We start from the raw sequence: 23,429 nt of genomic DNA, 5'->3' as shown, positions 1-23,429 counted from the left end.
ACCTCCTGAGCAGCCTGAGCTCAGCCTGGTTCCACCTACCTTGCAGGCTATTGCCGTTGGTGCTGGTGCAGGTGGGAGGGGGGGAGGTCTGGGGTCTCACGACCGGTGCGAACGCACTCTTCTGCTTCACCGCTGAGACCATGTTGGCTGGTGAGAAGGAGAAAATCCCGGAGGAGCTGCTACAGTTGGAGGGGAGGCTAGTGGAGGAGGCCATCGTCGGACTCGATGGCACAACTGCAGGGAAGAAAGACCCCCAAAAAGGGATTCCTTAGTACTCAATAATAACAGGCTGCAGAAACAAGAGAATTGTCATTCCTGGATGCTCTCGATTTTTCTAGGGCTGAACTGAGTGTTCAAAATGCAAATGTGCTATGTGGGAAGTTCAGTCTTTAAACACAGATATCCTCAAACCATTATTTTACTATAAAGTGCAACAAATATCTTTGGTTCATGTATTTACCATCAAGCTTTTAAAAAAATTTCTTTTCATTAAAATAAAGCTAACTACTTTAATATTTAGAAGGCACTGCAGGTTTCCCCTCTTATCCAACAATAACAACAAAAAAAAGGACCAAAAATGTCATCCCATATTTCCATTCTTCGTCCTGTTTAGAAAGCGCTTAGATACACAAGTGGGCTGTGAATAATTACATATTATAGAGTAAAATTCTGATCATCTGGGCTTTGAATTATTATTTTATTTGCATTTATGTAGATAAAAATCACCCTATTTAAGTTCTTATTTGAGAATCTGATATCATATTTGTTAACACTGAGGAAATCAATTAATGGAAATTAAATGTTCAAAGTTTCACAGTCTGACAGATACAATCTTAGTCTGAAGTCACTCTGTGTCTGGAAGTACTTGCTAAGGGAGAGCAATCAAAGCACCTAAATTGAATTGCTACTATACAGCAATTAGTTTATTGATTTAATTAAGAATGCCACCTTTTAATTTTCAGGTCATGATTGAAGCATTTTCTGATTCAATGGATTAGACATTAGCAGAATGACAGATCAACCAAGAAAACCTCCCAAAATATAAATAGAATAGAAACCAGGGCTAGGAAGTGAAGTGCTATTCTAAAGAGGACTCCGTTCATAAATATGAAATAATACACTGCCACAGTATTTTAAATGCATTACTGGCATCTGCTTCCAAAAGGAGATGTCTCATCAATCATGTTATATTATGAATTCAGAGTGTGCAGATTCTGTGACAGTAAATCCAACTTAATAAGTAAGGTACTTTGTAACATTACATGTTACATTATTATTAGAGTACAAAAATAATCACTGGTTAGCAATTCCCAGGTTATAAGTACTAGTTATGTGGGTAAATAATTTGTTCTAAATTTGCAGCAGAGAAGCAGCCTTGGAGTTAATTATTTTATTCAGAGTTCCTACCTCCTTTTTTATTCTGATGCAGATCAAAATAATTCATTGCTGCTGTTACACCATTAACTTCAGATTTGCTGTGTAAACCTTGGCACCTCCAGCAGTCAGTTTGTCCTGTCCACGCTGCAGTCCCAGCCTATAAATCTGTTTATACACCCAACCCTTCCATCCTGATTCTGCTGTCAGCTTCCTACAGATGTCAGTGGAATCCTTTATGCCTCATGAGCAATGTCAGAGGAATTGGGCAGGTTCTGCTCATTCAATTTCTCATGTGACCAGGGACTATTGCAGCTCAGCTGCATTCACCAATAGAAATGTATTTATATTTAAACACCTTACTAAACCTTTAATATCAAAATGCAGAAAGTTAGTCCTGCACATAAATATTTCCATGACTGGGACTGTAGACCATAAGCTCTTCACACCATGGGATGTATGATTTGTATGACTCACATTTTTGTGGCATTCACTGTACTGACACTAAAACACAAAATCTAAGAGCCTTTGTCACATTTTACTGACTCAATGAAGTCAAAATAATATTACTTAAAAAGCAAGTGGAATGCAAACAATCAAGCTGAGGCACAGTAGTAATTAATAGTTTTTATAAAGATTATAAACATATTATTTGATCAGAAGTTGAGGACAGTGTTTCTTATTAGAATATAAGGTATGTTATGAAACTATCAGACTAAATGATGAGAGATTACTCTTTGTAAGCTCTTTTAAGACTCCTAAATAAAAAAATATAATAATTAATAATAGTAATATGAAAACAGAGAGAATAATTTCTGGCAACACTAAGGTCTTCAAAGTGCATCCAAGATCAGTGCCTTGGAGAGTAGAGAAAAAAACAAATTCTATTTCAAGTGCTCAAAATAGAAAATAAATATTGAGCATCAGAGAAAATCTACTGCCTCCTTCTAATGAAAATGCACAAAATACAGAAAATATACAAAATACTCACTGGCATAGGGAGAATTGGCAGCAGATCCATTCAGGAAGGTTGGAGAACCGCCTAAATTTGACATTCCAGCATTCCCATAGCCATTCATGCTTGTTGTGACAGAGTTGTAGTTTGTCTGCTGCGGGGTGGTGCTTGGCACGTAGCCATGAGGTGACACACTGCTGGAGTTGCGAGTGAAACCTTGTGTGGGGAGGGAACACAGGCAGAAATTGGAATTAGCCCCACAAGAGCTTCCCACACAGAGCAAGGGGGAGCCCAGCCCAGCCAGGGAGAGGGGCAGGACTGACCCCCAGCACCACCGGGTACCCAGACTGGGAGCCCTCCCTGCCCTGGTCACTGCTGGAGCCTGCAGAGCTCCCCAGGCAAGGCAGGGATGCCCTGGAGCAAAGATCAGCTCGGGGTGTTAGAGGAACACTCGCTCTGAAAGGGCTGCTTGTAGGAAATGGAGTAAACATGACCTACATTTTCACAGTGAGGAGCACAGACCCACTCAAGGTACGTTAAAAGCAAGTGATTGTTGTTAACTCTTTTCTGATGTCGCTGTCATTTAACACACCTCAGATGCTCACTGCACACTTCAGGAAATGGAGTGTATTTCTCCAGCTTGTGGGATACCCTTTGTCTTTTTGCCTTGGTCTCATCATTATGTTGGTAGGAAGTAAGCATCAAATTTGACAGTGAGTTAAAATTTGAATCTCTACCTAATTCTGGAAATTACATTTTAGGAAACTCATATCCAAATGTTCATAAGGAAATACTTGTTTCTAGAAGCCACAGAAATAGAAAATATGCATCTCCACCCCTAGAAGAAATATCACCAATTTTTCTTCCTAACACATAGCATAAAATATTTCAATCTAAAAATAATTTTGTATTTTTTTATTGTAATGCAAAAAAATCTGTTTCTGCTCTTCTAGAAACAGACTTTCTCATTCAAATGTATTTTTTTAATTGGATAATATATAGAGCTGAGCAAACGAGAGGACAAAATGCAAAGGTCTTCTACAAAAATGTTCTTCACCTATTTTTTTTTTTTAACTTTTATTTTAAACCAATGCTGATTTTATACAAAGTGAAAACCGCTTTATTTTAAAAACTGGAAAAGCTGTGAAAATGTCTGTTTAAATATGTGTATTCTTTGCTAGTTGTAAAATTTATGGAAGTCTCAAACTGAAAAAAACACAGTTCCAATACTCTAACTCTTGAAAAAAAAGCCAAATTAAATAAAAAGCATTCAAGGGACAACTTCATGTTATAAAGAAGCGCTACAAAAGGCCCAGACTGAGAGATCCATGCTCAGGGAAATAGGTAAGCAAGTACTTAATGTTAAGTACATGCTGAAGCTGATTAAAATTAGTGGGATTTAAACACAAATACAAGTGTTACTCTGGGCAGAATGAAAAGCTATTTAGAGACATGCAGAAGTGCTTTTCCTGAGTTGGAGCAGCCCCACCCTGTGCCATTCCAAGGGTCTGGGATGGGCTGCCCAGCCCTCCCCCTGCCACTGCCCTGCCGTCCCCCTGCCTTCTCTCAGAACAGATCCATGGAGAGAGGAAGATGAGGCTCGTGCTGACCCTGGTTGGTGGCTTGGGAGGCCTCAGAGACATTGACGGCGAGCTGGCCGCTGAAGGAGTTGACGCCCATCATTCCCGCGTGGACGGAGGTGTTGGCGAGGGCGGGGAGCTGGTTGTGGTTGCGGGGGACGCTGTAGAGCGCTTCGGCGATGTCTGCAGCTCTCTTCAGGATTATCTCCTGCAGGGCAAGGGAAAAAACATGCACGAGTTACCAAAGAGAGACTCTGACAAACCTCTTCTTACAGACTTAAATGAAACAGTCCCCTTTCCAATGGCTAGAAGATGCTTTTCTGTCTAAACCAGCTGGCTGACAGAGAGGTCATGCTTACAGGATCTCCTTGTTAAATCCCGATATCTGTGCTAAGAGAGTTAGAAGTCTCAGTCCCAGTGGCCACACTTTGTATAAAAAGACCAACTGGCAGGATGGGGCTGGAGCCTGGACTTGCTCCACCTTAGAGCTCTCTTTAAGGGAAGAGGGAGAAGTCACTGGTGGCAAGACATAATGTACAACATTGCTCATATTATATAGGATCTGGTGAAAGTGGGCAGATGCCTCCATGGTGTTTTTACAAACACTAAATTCACTCCCTTTAAAAAAGAAAACAAGCAAACTAAACCCCATTCCAGATATGGCATCGGCCTGTACATTTATTCTTGTCTCCCATTGTAGCATCATGTCCCTTTAGCCTCTGATCTATCTATACATATAAGAAATAGCCATGATATAGAATTGCTGAAGTAGAATGCATTTACCTGGTTATTATGTGGCATACCATAGAGTGCTTCTACTAAATCAGCAGCCCTCTTAAGTATTACTTCCTGTCAATATAAAAACAGAAGCATTCTGCTGAGTTCAATAAACTCCTTGTGGGGAAAACAAATATTCTCTTCTATTAGGTGCACCATGTTTTGTAGTGTTTTTTTTCCTTTTTTCCCTCCCACCAGGTAAACCTTAATTGTAACAACTCTCAGCAACCACTGAATGGTGTTAAATCACTGGTTCATCCTATTCACACACATGCTTAATCAAGTCAAAAGGTGAGAATCATTGGTGCTGCAAAATAAAATACATCACTCAATTGTCTCTACCATCTGCACTATAAACCACTCATGGGTTTATTGCAGAATACAATCCCGAGGTCATTTACTAGATTACTGCAATCAATGTCATTCAGAGAATGTTATGAATCCCTTCAATGTGTTTATTTTATTCTTAATTGCATGCTGCAGGAATTGTGACCTTACCCAGCAGGCCACATTCAGAAGATACCCAATCAGTCCTGTGCTACTGTAATGGAACCCTTTGGCTTCTCCACTTTGTGTCCTGGTAAGAGGGGTCAGGGTAGGATCCACATGCATGGAATGATGCCCAAGAGGAAAATACATGCAGTGTGTGAGAGAACAGCCCACGATCATGCAGTGTTTCCTGGAAAAATTTCTTGCATGGACAGCTGACTTTAAAACAGTCCAAGATTCAGTTCTCCATTTTGGGCAATTTTTTTCCCTCCATTTTCTTATTCATTCCTTTTAATTTAATATTTCTTAGGGTATTTTCTACTGGTATTCAAAAAACAATAGCATTTCCTGTGTTCTTATATTTTACAGCATCCTGATGATAATCCTGATAGAAAATATAAAAATGCATTGCAGAATTAACCCAGAAGAATTTTTTCCTTTTATTATTTCATGGCATCTTTCAGAGCAGATTCCCAAATGCCCGATCAAAACCGCTCAGGAACATCCTTTGAGTAAAACAATGTATATTTGTAGTTCCCAGCCCCTAAGTACTGCTCTAATATTCTAAGATGACGCTATTCACCATGGCATATTTCTGCAAGGAGCTTACAAAAATAGTACCAGTTCTAAGCATTTTACAGTTTTCTACAAAGTTAAACTTTTAAACTTAAAATATTTTACACAATAGCCATATTTTATACCAAAAAGAAACAGTAATGCTCAATTTTCATATACTGTAGACTCTGATCAGAAAATAGAGATATAATTGCGTTCATTTTGCTGTCACCATAACCTCTTCAAAAATCCTTGAACAACTCTTCAAATGACAAGCTTTTAGATGCATATTAGCATTTTTTCAATTTTAAATTCTCTATAATATAACATAAAATAGTTGTCATACTGCAGTAACTACTTATGACATATATAATGCCCTAAATTCAAAAATGAGATGGAGGATTTTTGTTCTCCCAGTAAACATTTAGGCTTGCCTTCTGCTGCACACACCCCTGTCTCAGTACACACATTTAAATTATTTTCCACATATGAAGTGAGATGTAATACATAATTGATGGATTTTTAAATCACTACACTTGAAACAGCTTCTGAGGAGTTAAGTTGCTACAGCCTTTTTCTGTTGGTGGGTTTTGTTTGTTTCATTTGTTTGCTTGATTTTTAAGATTGGGGTTGGTTCTGTGCTGCAATTGTTGGTTTGGGGTGGTTTTTTTGTTGTTTTTTGACCAGAGCAGTGAGCAGTATAATCATGGACAGACAGACACAAACAGCATTCAGGTACAAACAATCCTCATTCCTCAAAACACTGAGCTGCCCTGTCTGCCTCATAATGAAGATACAAACTAGAGAAGAACAGAGACATTACTGAAAAAATGTTCTCTTTTTCATTCCATGATTTTAGATAGAAAATTACTGCACAGGTGTTTGACTTTGCAAAGCAGGATTTATTTCACTTCAGTTGAAATTGTTTGCAGTATATATTTCACTGATGGAAAATTAGAATGTGATACAGAGGCCGCAAACTGCTTTGGTATATTGTTAGCCTAAGCTGTCATTATGCCAAATTACTAAAAAAAAAGAAAGTTTAAATAGTCATTTCTTCTCTACCTGACTAATCATAGTTATTTATATAATGCTGAGCTAAAAACCTTAGAGTGCATCTAAAAAGAGATTGAAAACCATGTTAAAAAATGAGGTAATTACATAGAATCTTACAGCTGCTCTCCCTCATATCAAATATATTTCAGTTCTTAAACACTGGAAGTTCTTTGATGCCATATCATATTGCATGTAAATAAAACTAATTGTCATGATGGTTTATTGAAACATTCTTGACAAGTAGCATTCAATTTTCTTAGCTAGTCAATGATTCTATTTTTTTTCCAACATTCTCAGGGTCTGTAAATTTGAGTTTCATACTTCCTCACCAATATTTTCACACAAGAAAAGCATTTCTTGTTTATGACATTTTCAAATCATACAAAGTAGATGTTACAGAAAAACCCTCCTGTGTCAAATAGCAGTATCTTCTATTCCAGAGCTGATGGTAGTTTTTATAAACAAAAACCAGCTTTAAAAACACACAACAAAATTACTGCTAAAGACAGGCTCAAGATATTAACTTCTTGTTTTTAGAATGCATCTTAAACCTTTTGCAGCTCTGCCTAAATTACAACAGAAGCTGCTCCACATACAAAGGAGCCCCCGAAGTCCTCTATGAGTTAGAGCAGCAGACCTTGCAAGGTGCTTGGATTGCAGTGACCAGAAAATTGTTCTCACCTCCGTGTCATTACGCTCACAGTGAAGCAGCCCCCGAGCATGTTTGTGTTGGGGATCTAATATATTGCCTTTCAATCAGAGCTGAGAGCCACTGAACACATAGACAGAACATGACGAGCAGGTCAGGAAAGCAATAAAGATTTTACAGAGCTGTCCAAGGTGCTAAATTTACTCAATAATGGGTTTGGCACCATAGTGTTAACCTCTCATTTACTACCAGTTTGAGGGACTAAATTGAAGTAGCTGACTTCATTTACCTTGAAATGTATATTTTATGACATTATGTAAGTAGATTGAAAGGGCACTGCAGTTTTAACAATTTAAAGGCTAGAGCATGTTTAAGATGAAGTTTGAATATTTATCGTATATCGCACTTAAACTATATTGTATATTAAAATGCATTGATTAAATTTGTAAAAGGTATTATAAAAAAGGACAGCTAGTATAAGAGATCTATGTCTTTTAAAATCCAATTGATACTGCATATTACCACTGAGATGGTAACAGATAAACAGATAGAGGGGTGGACAGAGCAGCGGACAGACAGAGCAAAAAGTGAGTGAAACTCACATTCTATGAAAAGAAATCTCTGCATAAGCTCAAGGTCTGTTATTCCAGATATTCTTTTGTTCACAGAAATTTTTTTTTGCCTTCATCTCCGAAGCCTAGATTTTCATAGCAGTAAGTGGGCATCATGTAAGGTCCTTCCAATTGAATATGCAAGTGGAAATATTTCCTGAGAGAGAGAGAGTTTGACTAAAGCTAATATCTAATTTATGGGGGCATTTGTCAAGGAAGACCCACTTTTCTATTACTGCTAAAAGTCTGACAGTTTTTGGTTTAGAATTAAGGACTTAGCAGCATTTAGCTAAACCTATGTGAGGGTCTTATTTTTTTGCATTTTGTTTCAAATGAGAATAATTTTATTTCTCTAAAAAGCACAAATGAGCAAATATTGAGAAAAGGAAACATTACTTTAGCAATTACATATGATACCTCAGAACTCTGCGCACCAAAAATCCATAGTCCATTTTTATTCCAAACTGAAGCTGATTTTTTACTGAGAGAATTTTAGTTTTTATTTTTTGAAACACACTCACAAGTAAATATTTTGATCAATTCTCCCTCCTGAAGATACTAAGGGGTGTCTACATATCCAAAAGAGGGGCTGAGCAGTAAATTCTACTGCAGCTTTGCATATCCCCAGACTACTGTAGAAAAAAATACTATAAAGTAACTGGAGTTACTGTGCTTTTGAAGCACAAAGACTGAAATTCAAACTGAATCCACTTCTGACTGAATGTACCTCAAACACTCCAGCACCTCTGCATGTTTTGTTGGAGTCCTGCATTCCCTTCAGAAGGATTTCATTAAGAATATGAAACTTGCATTTCAAGTTTTATCAAGATGAAAGCACTTTGTGTCAAGACTTATCATGACAAACACATTTTTTGTTAGTTTTAAAGGAGACTAGGTATTTCTTCTTGTAACATCTGCTTACTTTTTATTCAGAAACTTCTGAAAAAAAAAATCCACTCTGTATCCCAAAAGGGCTGTGAGTCTGGTGAAATAAAGGGTATCTAGAGTTACACTGAGTTGTTCAGCTTAAGTAACTAAATTAGATAATGTTCAAGGTACTCGTTAAACCGAAATGAATTTTGTCAAGAAGAAGCTGACCACAATATATAACACTCACCAGCCACATATCGTATTATTGAGACCACCACAGGATTTATGAACTCGTGGAGGGCGTGGGGGGGAAGCTGTTCCAGCATCCTCTGAGGCATTTATCTTATGTGTTGTCTGGATATCATATCACCTTCTAATGCTCTTTAGCATTGTAATACAAGAGAGAGCTCATTCATCTTCTGAGAGGGTACTTAGGGATGATGATGTCATTCATACTTCCTTGACTCTTATGTCTGACCTCCTGCCTCTGCCTTCTAACTTCCTACTCTCATGGCTACTTGCAAGAAAATCCTCCTCTGCGGACTCAAAATGCTCAGCATCAGACTCAGTTCACTTCTTCACCTTGGAAAGGTCACATTCTGAAATTTCCAGTCAAAATCACAGTCATCTGTGCTCAAACTATCCCTATCAACTATTTTCAGTTGGTGAAACAATAAATGTGATATTTAAGGACATGGGTTAGAAGCAAGTTTTAAACTTACACTTATATGCATTATATTTTAAAAGATAAAATTGCAAACACCTCTTCCAAACGTAAAGGCAAAACCAAGAGAGACATTTACAAGAATGCCAAAGATCTAAAATCCCAGACATTGAGCTTGGTACACAAGAGCTTCAGGCTGTCCAGAACCTCCCATCTCTCCCCATCAACAGTGAGCACTGCATTATTGTATCATTTTCAGCAATTATAGCTTTATAAAGACTCATAAAAGCCATTCAAAATGTAAAGTTCCTCCATTTACTGTAAGACCAAGGGAACTGTGCCAGCCTAATGGGAAGTATAAAATAACAGGGCCATTTCTCTAGAAAGATATTTGTACTCACACCAAGCTGAAAACTTTTCCAACAAACAAACAACTGAATGGTTTCCATGTATTATGACTGAACCATACCAAAGAAGTGAACACCATACAGATACCACAAAGACAAGAAGGCAAAATGTGTGAGAAAAATGACATATCTCACTTGAGTGGCAAAAAAAGAAGCTTTAGCTTACCATTGCCTACAGGATGGAAGTGCACTGAATTCCTGCCACTGAATTTCAATGGCAGCTTCCCAGAAAACATGTCTGCAGTGGGAGCTAGAACCTTGGTCTTTCCAAGCCACTGTAGTCTCATCAGCCTCCACCCAAACTGAAAATCACAGCCTAAATGTACAGCACTAAAAACAGTCATGCATAACTTTACCACCTGCTCCACAATGAGCCAAGCTTATAAATAAAATATAGGAAGCCTCTATGAGGCAGCAGAAAGAACAAATGCTGAAGTGCAAATGGGAGCAGGCATTTAGCCATAAACATTGAGAATCGATGATTAAAACTCCTCCTAACCACAAAGGTGATAAATGCATACGGGGGAAACACGCCCTGCCCAAAGAGTCTTCTTTGCAAATACTGCTGACAAAAGAAGGAACAAAATTATGATGATCTGTCTGAAAGTCTGTCCTTGCAAGTCTCCCATCTTACACTATTAAGCTCCTGGAAATATGGTGTAGTTAAATACTAAAAAAAAATCAGTCTCCTTTTTTATTCCCCACCACTCATGCTAGTGGTCCCATTTCCATAAATGATGGGCATAAAACAACAACAGAATTAGTAGCTAATACAGATGTGTTCTTCATCTAGATACAGGGTGTCATGGAATAAACCACCATCAATATTGTTGGTTTGGAATAACTCTTTGAATAAACTGCCATTTGAGATCCTGGATGCTCCAACCATATTATCAACTGAAGCATCTGGCAAGTCATTTGAGGTTTTTGTTGCTAAAAGTTCTGGACTTGTCTGCTAATGTTGGGTCTCTAAATAAAGGGAGAAGGGTGAGTAAAGGCCAGCAGATATGCAGAATTAAAATCACTCTGCTGGGACTTAAATAATCTCCTTTAGGGACAACAGTTTGTCATGACCCACATCAAAGACATCTGATAGCTGGAGAACATGGAGAAGGTTTTGAATGATTTGAAGGGTCTGGACTTAGGTAAACTTTTAAAGAATTTGGAAAAATTAACAGGCACACTGAATTCTGTCATTCAAAGATACAGCACAGGCTTCTTTTAGAAGCTTTATTCTATAGATCATATTATTGTGTCCATTAAAAAATTTCCCTGGAATATTGAGGATTAAAAAAATATTACCTGTGACTTGTGATTTTGTGTATGGCACAATGCGGATAACAAATTATGTATTTGCAAGAGTGAAAAACATTCCTTGGCAAACGGACAGGCTGATATCTATTTTTATTATTTGTATACACAAAGACTTTTCCAAACACAGGTCAAGTCCTAACACTTTTTAATTGATTGCACATTAGGTCAAACTAGACTGTATTGGGTGGCTTAATTCACTTGACCACATTTAAATCTATAGAGAAATATGCTTGGTAATGCATGGCCAAACTCCTGCTGAGGTAAATCAGAGGAGATGTGTAGCAATTGAAGTGTTAATTGTAGATATGTGTTTTGTCCATTTTATTTTCAGTTTGTCTTATGCATTTACCTATATAAATATCTAAATATGCCAAATTAGCTCTTTTCTATTAAAAAAACCCCAAGTGTTCAATCACATTAAAGACCCACCTATGCTTTCTGTTAATGAAGGAGAAAAAAACCCACCAAACAAACCAAACCAAACCAAACCAAACCAAACCAAACCAAACCAAACCAACAACCCAGCCTATCATTAAGATCTGTGAAACTGTCACTTTCCTGGATTGGAGGCTTCAGGTGGGGAGTGTGAGCAGTTAGAAATTGAGAGTTCAGGTTACTTTTAATAGCAGGAGGAAACTGAAAAATAAGACACATTGAAATTCTGACCTACAATAATATTCCACTCTGTTCTGAGAGTGGATGCATAAAAATGTTGAAATAGAGACTGGAATAATGTTGGTGGGTTTTAGTATTACAGTTAAAACACTGCTTAGTCATAACCCCTACAAATGACTGCTTTCACTTCCATTTTATCATCAGCATAATTAAAAGAAGTCTCTTGAAAGGGGCATTCTCATTACAGCCAAGGACCACTTCAGACCCCATTGAAATGAAAAGACAGACCATAGATTAGGTGCAGATACAAGTGGTAATTTCTAAGGAAGCATAAAATACCGAATGTTTAACAACCATATTTTATGTGCTCAAAAGACTCACAGTATTTTATTTTACAAAGACACTTTGGCTCAGAAGGGAAACTTCAACAAAGTGGCTCCTAGCAGATATTCTAAAAAACTTCAACTTCCTTATCAGAAACAAAAATTATTTTGTTTCTTGTATTATTATTTTTAATTTACAGTCCTATAATTCAGCTGAAATTATCCAAAGCAAGTATAAATGTTGAATAACTATGAATTTAAGAGATTTATCCATCATTTCACAGAGGTAACACTCTATTTCTGTGTACAGCTCCAGAAAGTAAAAGCAGGCACAGCATTTTACATGATCTAGGGCTCCTTTGTCAGTGTTGAGGGAAAAGTATTACCATTGTCACTACACCAATATATTTTATAGAATTGCTTCAAAATACTGGCTTTTCAGAATACATCAATATTTCAGTAGCTTTTTTGATCAACAAAACCTCAGCACTCATGCTTGTTTGTAGCTGGATAATGAAAGAAAATCCAGATTATCAAATTATAAGTATTATTTATTTCCTGTTTATTAATAAAGCTTTTAAACACATTTCATTTGTCTGAAGCTCACATTTGGAAAAATTGGGCACCTCTATTCTGTCAAATGTTTGGACTTCAAGATGCTATGAGCAGATAAAATTATGAATCCATCATTATTAGTGGAAACACTTAGGTCATCCTAAAGAACAAAATCAACAAACGTCACAATTTCTGTATCTTGGACTACCCAAAATATAGCAACATAAATGTGTTAAATATATGTGGCTATGCTTTAAAAATGCTTCTGGGTCTTGTTTTCATTCTCCTCTCAGCAAATATATCATTTGTTATGTGTAGTCACAAATGTATTCCAAAATATTCTTTAAAATAAATCCAAACTGCATTTCCATGTCTGTACAAGTAGGTTGAGATTGTGCTATTGTACTTAGAGGACATTCCAGTCCAGTTGAGTTATATCTCCATAAGTTACATGATTGACTTTTACAGCAGAAAGAAAAGGTTGTACTCAAACAACTGTTATTGCCTCAATGGAAAAAAAAAATCAATGAATGTAAAATGAACAAGAGATTTTGTCCAAGTTGCAGTTAATACTACTGAAGAGCTATGGATATTAAAAGGTCAACAAATAAATTAGTCCAAGTGTTATGAAATGAATGATTTGGCTTATAATTGTATTGAGTGCAAATTGTTCACTGCCTATTAGACCAGGTAATTTTTAACCATGGTGCCTCAATTACTGTTCCATGAGCAATAATACAGTTGTAAGAGCCACCGGTTCGATCGGGTGACCTGGGAGACACTCCAGGACAGCTGCCTCCGCTATGATGGATCACCCAGCCTGATCTCCAAATGGTGCCAAACCTTCCCTTCCTGGGAGGGGATCTCATAAAAGAAACATTACTGCTTGATTCATTTTACCAAAATGCTTGAGTTTTCCAGCGTCAGCAGCTGGGCAGAGATTGTGAGGCTCTCTATTTCTTAGAAGAATTACGACAAGAGGCTCCTATTGCTTCCAGCACTCTCTGCTAAATGGCATCGTGATGGTTTGGAGATGCTTTTTCTGCCGCTCAATTGGGCTGTGTTGTGAGAAATACACAGCAATCATATTTTACATCACCACGTAAACCACCACATAACACCTAAAAGTAGGCCAAAAATGGAGACTCTAGGTGAGATTATAGACATTACTTCACACTTCTGCAATGCCCTGCGTTCAGAGATCTCAAAGCACCATGTTAATGGGAGCAAATTATACTTCACAGCACACTTTCTAGGAAAACACACTATCTTCTCCCCCATCTTCATCAGAGACAGCCTTGAAGTGTAGCTGTTGGGCTGAAATTACAGTGGGCTATGGTTAGAACCAAAGCAAGTTTTGTAGGGTGAGGTAATATCTTTTATTAAAGACTGATACAGGTCAGAAAAGGTACAGTCAGCACACAGGAAGCAAGGATGGGCACCCAAAAACCTGTTTTATTTCACTTATTTCAGTCAGTCTAAGATATAACCACTCCCTACAAATCTTGATAGCCTTAAAAAGGGAAAAGGAATCAATCTGATATTGCTTTCATGCTATGAAGCAACACCCATGGCAGCAGCTGTATTTCCCCATTGCTCCTTGGGGCACGGGGCTCCCTGTGGGACAGGGCTCAGAATAAGGCAATAAAGAGCTCACCAGGCTCCCCAGAGGACTGGGCCTTAAAGGATTGAAACTAGGCTGTAACTACACAGATCTGCTCTCTGCCCATATACAAAATAAACTGAAGAGGTAAATGCAAATCCTGAATTATCAAATCATCTGCACAGGAGAAACCACAATAATAAAAACCTAATTAGAATAGATTGTACCCCATACAAACAAATCCTGTTTATATTGTCACTCTACTATATTTTTGATAAATCACTACATTCAAACAGTCTGTTGGGAGGTTGGTTTTCCATTTCATCTCTCCATTGAGCAAAAAAAGTGCCACATGACTGGAGCCTGGATTTCCATTTCACCAGCATTCAGTTGAACTGAATATTATTTGGCACAATACAGTGTACAACTGAGCCACTAAATGGCTGATTTACTAAATTATTATTAGATGAGCTCGTGCTGTTCCAAGTGAAAGTGCAGTCACTGTCTCTCTTCATGGTGTGTTCAAATTGTTCTGTGTTTAAATATTCAGCATGAGGCTAATGTGAACTGATGAACTGAGACTACAAACGTTCACTTTCGATGCAGACAGGGAGACAGAGATGCAACATATCATGTGGCCTGGGGAGGTGAAGATGATTTATGTTTAAGGATGCTGCTGCCTATTTCCATTAATATAAGATATTCTTAATTAGCTTTGTGTTTGATCCAGGAGTTTGGAAATGTAGCTAGAAGCAAGAAAACAGCTCCAAAACTGAACATAGCTGTGTGGCTATGGAGGCATCAGAGTCCTGAGGAAGAGGTGGCATCAGACTCCTGGTGAAAGAGGTACTTCAGCCTAAATCTCTCAATAAAGCTCATGAGCTGCCACCACTGTTTCATTCTTTGCTCTCTTTAATATTTTAGCTGCAACTTTAAAGTATCAGCTGCAATTCCTACCTGAGCATCAGAAATCCTCGGTATGTAAAGGACTGACCATGTTGTGTAATTCTGTGACTTTCTGAGGTGAGGGGATATGGGGGAAAAGGAAAAATAGATATTTTTAAGAAAGGTTAAAGAAAAAAAACCAATTTCTTTACTGCCACCTGCTGGAGTTGACAATAACCCTTTGTCCCACTGAGAGAACAAGCTCCTCACTTGGAGGACAGTTACAGGGAGCATTTAAAATACTGTGATCCCAGACACTTACAGTAGATTAGAATTTTTTATTGGTGCTGTGTTGCCATAACAACATAAAGACAGCAGATGACTTAAGCTAAGCTTGCAAAGCAAAAGGCTGCTCATCTGGCAGTTAAAATGAATACAGTTCACTTCACAAGTTCCCCATATGGACCCTTAGTGTATGGTAATGAGGATACCATATGGTGGGAGAAAATGCACAGAGAACAATTGTGCTCCACTGGATGAGTGAAGTGAGCGGGAAGTTATGAGGAAACACAGGAGAGAGATTTGTGTGTGTGCTCTCTAACTCAAGGGTTTCTTTCAGAGGGGGGGTTCTCTCACTTCTTAATCTTCTTCTTAATATATACATGCATAGAAATGACAGAGAAACATATTGCACATTTTGCAACATCATTCATCATAAACTGTCAGCTGTGTTTGTAAATCAGCTTGGTAAGATCTTAGAAATTTGTAATTCTTAAAAGGTAAAAGTGCTAAGTTTTTAGACAAAGTGCAGGAAAATTTAAGCACTTCTGACAAGTAGAAACATTAGTGGTAATCATTTTAAAAATGCTTGCATCTTCCTGCCTGCATGTTTAGCTGTAAATAATGCCGCAATGAATAAAAGCTTTAAAAAAGGGGAGGGGAGGATGAAATGGAAAAAACTATTTTTTATTTTATTTCCAAAAGGATAAAAAGTAATAGAAGATCAGAACCATATGCATGGAGAATTCTGCTGTAAATGTACATATGCTATACAGTACGCTGTACTAACCAGATCCCAAACCTGGTAAGACAGCTTGCTAAAGGCTGCAAAGTCAATTTTGTACTACACATGCTTCATAAAAGATGAATATAAATGCATTAGTTAGACACGGTGAGCTAAATTAGAAGGTCAGGCAGGGCTGGAAGGGCTGAAATATCACACAACCAATGACTGTAATTACTCTTTTTTTAAGTCTATTAAGTGGTGTTGTTCTATCAAGGCTCAGGGGTATAGGACATGAAGTACAAGATAAAGTAATGTGTATTTATTACTCCCACGGGATCAATTTACTAGATATTTTCAGCTCCGTGGAGCAAAATACACAAATGCAGCCTTTGTTACTTTCTTCAAACTGTGGCTTTTTCCTTCAAAACCTGCTCCTCAAAGGGACTGTGTTTACCTGTTTGGTGTCTTCCTGTCATGCTCAGTTAATTGTTATATTTAAAACCAACAAGGATGAGCATACAGGAACAGAGAAATGTGGGGATCCCTCCTACAGGATGCTCAAACAAGTGGTTGGAGTCGCTCAGATGGAATGTGCAGACTAGAAAATCCAATCCCAGGCAGGATTTTTACCCCAAGGCAAAGCAGAGAGCGGGAGTGGAGAACGGCGCAGAGCTCCTTGTCATCATGTTAGCCCTGATCTATTAAAAGTTTTGTCATAGATTCTAAATTACACCATCTGCTCTAATCATTTGCTGAGTAAATGCTGACCCAGTTATAAAGAAAGCTCAGTGAAATGTGTGTGCACACTGCTGACCTTCAGAAAGGAAAGGGCTCCTTGCCAGCCCTGTGTGCTGGCTCTGCCCTTCAGCGAGCGCTGCCTCTGTCCCTCTGCTCTCTCCTTTCAGGCTCTGCATATTCCCACACACCCCTGTGACATCCACCACCCCATAAGGGTGACACTTGCACAGCTACCTCGCCATCTCAGAAGTTTGATGCTCTCTTGTTGAATATTTTCTATAGGATAAATAAAATATCAGACCCCCTAAACAAGCTCCTCAACCAAGAGCTCAAATCGTTAGGGAACTTTAAAAACCCAGCTGTTAAGGGTTCAATACCAACCTTAACTCTGGTCTCACATTCCTGTAAATTTTACAGTAGAATGAAGAGCCCTCCAAGCACATCTCATGACCTCCTAGAGCCCTACAAGCACATCCTATGACCTCCTTGCTGTACAGCTGAACTCCAATAGCTCCTCTTTACATTCCTCCCCTTCCTGCCCACACGTAGTATAAAAGTTTTCTAATGACTCTCTTGTTACACTGGGTGGGAGAAAAAAAAAGTGTTTTCTTAGCTGTAAATTACTAACTTAGGTTAAAATACAGTGTATGTTGAGTTAGTGGATGGCAGTCCTTTCTGGAATTTCCATTGGGTCTGTCTGAAGCAGCAAACCTGAGCTGCATTGTCTTCATTGCTATTTTAACCTCTGCTAGCAAGCCTGGGCCAACCACCCACGTTTAGAGACAACCTTTATTTGCAATATAAACAATACCCATGTCACGATGTATAAAGGGCAGATCTGTGGGATTTCATATGGAAAAAGACAACTGCTTTTGCCAGCCTCTGATTCCTAATAACCACATGTCTTTTATTAGTGTCCTAAACGAGGAGCTGGGCTGTGTCTTGGGGGGGTTTAATGACTGACCAGGGAAAAGCAGCTGAAGGGAAGGAGGATTCTGGTTACCTGTGCTCTCAGCTCAGCAGGGAGTCCCCTGTGCACTAGAGAGAGAAGCTCCACTTTCATCTACATGAAGAGAAACCAGAAGTAAAGGTCCCTTTCAGGAGGGATAAGGGGTCTCCTAGAGAGCACTGAAGGAACAGACTGGGAGGGAGAGGACGTCAGATCACAGAGGGGGTTGGTGCAATGACTTGCTGCTCAAACACAGAGGTGAACAATCTTCTGCTTAATCTAAATACAAGTGATGAGTTGTAGGAGTGGTGAAAATGGCAAATAAAATCTAGGAAATTGCATATAAAGAGGAATCGTTGTTATTAAATCATTTAGGATGGATGTGTTTCAAATCTAGCTCACAGCTGAAGCTGTTTTACAGCTCTAGCTGTGGAGTTTTAACAAAATTGCAGAATTGCAACGTGTCTGCCAGGGATTTATTTTAAGGATTGCAGGGTAGTTACATGAATGAACCTTAATAGACTCAATATGTTGTTGTGATCTGAACTCTTCAGTGATCTCCACTGCAGTTTATGTGCACAGGAACCAACAACACGAGTGCATTTGTGTGCATGTGTGCAATCACTCCAGATGGAAATGGGATGGAAATGGGGCACACACAGGTGCAGGGCTGCTCCCAGCTCCACACAGGCTCCCTACAGACTGCTCCTGCAGGACAATGACAGCATTTCCCAACCTTAGCATCACAGTTCCTTTCCTCTTATCCCCAGAGGTCTCTTGTTTCCTCTGATCTGCCTCCTGTCTGTATTAGAAAGGAAAGACTACACTGCCCAGCACACTCCTGGTACTTGATCTCCCTCCAAGCTTTGGGTGCTAATCCCACCACCTCTTGTCTCTCCTCCTGGTGCCTGTGGGTGTGGGGGTGTCTGTACAGACATGCACATCTCCTTCCACTGGCTGCCTTCCCCGACCTGCTCTGGACAACAAGGGACCTGGATTCTGGTTCAAACTGCTCCATAGCTCAGCTGCTAACACCAGCTCCCTCTCTCTTTTCTCCAGAAACTATATATTGCATTTCTACTTTAAGCACATCAGCTGTCAATCTAGCAGTCCAAAGACCCTCATTTCCAGGTGCTCCCATTCTCCTCACTGTGGGAGGGCATTCTCTACTGGAATTTGCCTGTTGAAGCACAGGGAAGGAGAAATTATTTTTTAAAATCTGTCCTTTTATTTCTTTGCCTATTTCAAGCAGATAGATGGAAAATTTAAAAAAATTCATCCTGAGCATAAATATTGAGCATTTTTGAAAATACTGGTTCTAAACTTGTGGAGATCAAACTTCTCTAACAGTCTCAATAATTTTAGAAATGCTGTTAACTCCTCAACTCTGGAGGGCAGAGCATGTGCTAACACTCACTTGATGGTCTGAACAATTCTCCTTGACTGCAGGGATAAGTCACAGAGCAGAATGCTCTTGATGGTCCATGGGAAGGGCAGCATGCCCTTATGAACACAAAAATTATAACCACTTCTACCTCTGGAAAGATCTCTAATTCATCAGAAATGTTTCAATGGAATAATGGCCACAAACCCCAGCAGCAATTAGAGAAATATTATTTGTTTTGTTTATTTAATGCAAAGGCACAAGCCCTTTCATGAACAGAAAGTGATGATGTGCTGCCAGGACAAGGGGGGAATGGAGGGAAGGATTTTGAGAGCTCTGAGCACTGCTCTCCTCTCTTCTGTTTCTCTGGAACATTTGCCCTTTCTGCCCGTGGTTCCACTGTGGGAGCCATATGGCTTCCAACACTCCTCTAAGTAGCCACTGAGAATTGTCTGCATGGAACCCTGCCAAAGCCCTTCCTTGTTTAATGACATGGGGAAGAGCACTGTGCAGTGCTCACCAGCACAGGGGCTCACACGTCCTTGATGCTGATCCTGGAGCCAGCGAGTGATGCTGGGAATTGAACCATCAGTGCCTCAAACACAGGAGCCGACATGTGCCAACCCCTGCTGCATTCAGCCTCTGTGCGTGGCATATTAATGAGACTTGAACTTGAGGTCCAACCTTCAAGGTTGCACAGAAGGAATTACCCAAAGACAAAAAAAAGTCCTCTCTACATCCTGTTTCTCTCTAAGCTTGCACAGTGTTACCAGTTTCTTTGCTGAGTTTGTCCAACCCGAAAGGAGTGACCTTGTTTTTTAGGCCATCACATCTTAGCTCTCCAGACATGACCACAATTTCCCTTGATTTAAAGATTAAAAAAATTAGTTTAAAAGATGTTCCAAAGAAACACATGTAGCCAAGAGGGTAGAGGAGGGGACAGATGACTGAGTGCTAACCCTCACTCATACCTTATCCATAAATACCTGCTAAATTTCAGAATCAGGATATGGAGCTAGGAGAAGCTTTCTTCTGCCTGCAAGAATGTGTGGTACCAGTCTCAGACCAAACGGGAGAGAGGAGGGTGCTCATCCTGGAGGCTGCATTCCCACATTTCCATAGCAGCACAAAGGGGCATTGCTGGGGATCCCCTCAGTGCCTCTGAAACCAAAAAGGAGCCCAATTGCTGTTCCACCACAACCCCTAGCCATATAATTCAATTTGGAATTGTCCAGGTTAATTTTACTTTAATTTCCTGATTTAAATAAAATCTATGGCCATCTAGTAGCCAGCTGGAATGCTAGGTTTAGGGAAGATTTGCAGCAATTCCTTTGGACATTGCAAATGCCCGATGCATAGTGCAGGCTGACTTCTTATTTTCTGAGACAATATTTTTCTCCAGAAGTACATTTGGCAGCAGAGGCAGGATAGAGGTGAAAAAAAAAAAGCCACTACAGAAGGATGCTCTCTTTCTTTGGAAAGGGTTGCACCTCTGGAGTGAAACTTGACAAGCCATGAAAGCTGTGTCCTGCTGCAAGTCTGTCCAAATGTTAGGGAAAGGGACAGCTTGCAGAGGGTGAACAGAGCCAATGGTAAATGTAACTCCCCAGGACAGCATGTTTCTCTGGTGGGAAGAGGGAAGGACAACACATCAATGACCCCAAAACCACAGCCTGCAGCCTTCCCAGGCAAAGATAAAAGACAGAACAAGCCTGTAGAAAAAGTCACATACTGACTTCTATTTCTTTCTTCACTGACTTCTATTTCTTTCAAGGAATTAAACAAATTAAGTTCCAGTGTTCAGGAAATCTCCTCACCTTTCAAACATTTTAGAAATGCAACTAATCAAAGCCTACAACAATCCCTGATGAAAGCCTGTGGACAGCTCAGGGAGCTAAAGAAGAAAGGTCACAAGTATTGCCCAGTCACAAAGGCTATACTGGATGTACATTAACTGAACAATTCATTTGTCTCTGTCTCAGGTCTGCAAATTCACATTTTCTTTTCCACAGGGAGTGTTCTGACTCCCCAGCTCACTCAGTAACAGCAGATAAAACATGTGGTGGCAGCTGGCCACAGTGACTCCAGATCATCACCATTGCTCAGAGCTCCTGTGGACACCAGCAACACTTAAATCCCCCCCCTCTTACTCCAGTATACCACAAAAGTCACTGCAAATTCTTGCAAGGTAGCAAAACCAGATCTGAGTGCAATTCCAGTGTTTTCCCAGTACAAGAAACCTATCTGAACAATGCTGTCTTTCCCTCAGCTTTTACTTGACAGAAATCAACAAAAACCTCACTAATTTTCATGGGAATGAACATCACTTCAGTACACAATGCTCTAATTAAATCAGCAATTCTGAAATAAAACAGTATATAATCATTATTACCCTAAACCAATGCATGATGCAGCAGCAATGCAGTCACATCCAATTAACTTGATTTTATCAATGGTGAAGTTCTCAAAATTATGCTGGCAAAGTGCTACTGATATCAAAACCAAAAAGCATCATTATTCTATGAAAACACTGCTCAGGTCCCAAAATGGTAACGAAAAAATATGTTAATTGCTAGTTATTTTAGAACATAGAGAAAGATTTGTGTTTAAGAAGGCAAGAGTTGTTTGAGAAGATAACAGAATACTCCTCAGGCTCCAGTTGCTGATTGGGCTTTCTTGGTCATGCCTCTGTTTCAGCTCATCTGGGTTGGGTACCAAACCAGGACCATCATATTCACAGATATGCACTTTCAGACAAAAACATGCAATAACCCATCTTTACCACATTTAACAGAACAATAAACTTTGTGCTGACCTTTGGCAAGCGTTCGGGGTCACCGGGGTGCCGGGGGATAACCTTCTGTAACCTTTGGAATCCATAGTCAATGGTGGGTTCGTTCAGAGCTGAAACAACAACAAACAAAGGTGAGGTGACAAAGGCACAGCAGGGGCTCAGGTGACAATGGCAATGGGACCATGGGACCATGGCAGGACCCTGGCAAAACCCCCTTGGAACTCAGCACTGACTCAAGTCTTGGTCCAAACACTGCTTGAGGTTGGTCCTTTGAATTCCATCCAAACCTTCCCACTTCAGCTCCTCCAGCAGAGCTGCTGGAAGATTTGGGGATGTTGCCTACATCTTCCAAACAGGAAGCAATTATTGTCTGTGAAAGGCACTATGAAATCAATGTGATAAATACTTTACCCATGTTTCATGTTGAGTTTTTCACATTATGAGGAAGGTGATTGGAAGGCAAAAGTAGTTCCTACTCCAGTGCCTTTTGTGTTCCAAATCTCATTATACATTTAATATGCTCCATGTGCAATGTTCACAAATAATTTTGTTGTGAAATACAGGCAATTGTCTTGGCAGGTTTTATTTTTTACTCATTGACACTGACTTCAGCAGCTTAGGCTCTGATCAGCACTAAACTGATCCAGGAGACCTAATAATTAAAAAAAAATACATCAATGTTTTTAGTTCATCTTTCCCTAGTCCTTGTCCAATAAAATGGAGGTGAGAAATGGTGAAAGTGGAACACTTTAATCTTCATGAAAATGCTGGTCTGTCTGCATTAATGGAAGCTCTGATTGTGTCAAGCCTTTAAGCACATGCTTATCTGTAAGCACATACTTAAACCCATTTGCTTTCAGCAAAGCAAATTTGAGCATATTATGTTTTTTATATGATTGCCTATAATTACAGGGGACTGCACTGAATGACCTTCTAGCTATATTTCCAGTCACATGATCACTTTAAAACTCAGATGTTAGTGAGACTTCAACATGCGCTTAGAATTTCCTAAGTGCTTTGGTGAACTGGAACAGTCAAGTATTCTCAAGCATCTCTAAACAACAGTACATCTTGACTCTCCCATGCCAATAGAGATGTGGAAACATTCCACAGCAATTTGTTCAAATTTTTTGAGTTAAATGGAAAAAAATATCAATTTGAATGTGGATTTTTATATTTACAGCCTTTTTTTTTGTGTCACTTTGAAGTCTTTCTTCTCTTGTCTTAGCTTATTAATAGCAAAAAAAAATTCTCACACAGAGTCTTACTAATTTAT

At 39.2% G+C, this 23,429-nt stretch overlaps 1 protein-coding gene across 4 annotated transcripts in view; it reads right to left on the bottom strand.

Annotated features, from left to right (window-relative positions):
• EBF1 (EBF transcription factor 1) overlaps window positions 1-23,429 on the bottom strand; it is a 261,512-nt gene that overhangs the window by 4,611 nt on the left and 233,472 nt on the right. For all 4 annotated transcript variants that reach the window (XM_058034565.1, XM_058034566.1, XM_058034567.1 and 1 more), the window contains exons 11-15: window positions 22,175-22,263; window positions 4,693-4,758; window positions 3,940-4,117; window positions 2,366-2,545; window positions 40-234 (exon numbers count right to left, since the gene is read on the bottom strand). In XM_058034565.1, the coding sequence (XP_057890548.1) occupies window positions 40-234; window positions 2,366-2,545; window positions 3,940-4,117; window positions 4,693-4,758; window positions 22,175-22,263 (708 nt within the window). The remainder of the gene's footprint in view (window positions 1-39; window positions 235-2,365; window positions 2,546-3,939; window positions 4,118-4,692; window positions 4,759-22,174; window positions 22,264-23,429) is intronic.

Source organism: Melospiza georgiana, chromosome 15, assembly GCF_028018845.1.
Source record: "Melospiza georgiana isolate bMelGeo1 chromosome 15, bMelGeo1.pri, whole genome shotgun sequence".
Taxonomy (NCBI): Eukaryota; Metazoa; Chordata; class Aves; order Passeriformes; family Passerellidae; genus Melospiza; species Melospiza georgiana.
The sequence above is the reverse complement of the archived record's forward strand: the minus strand, read 5'-3'. Positions and strand labels throughout refer to the sequence as shown.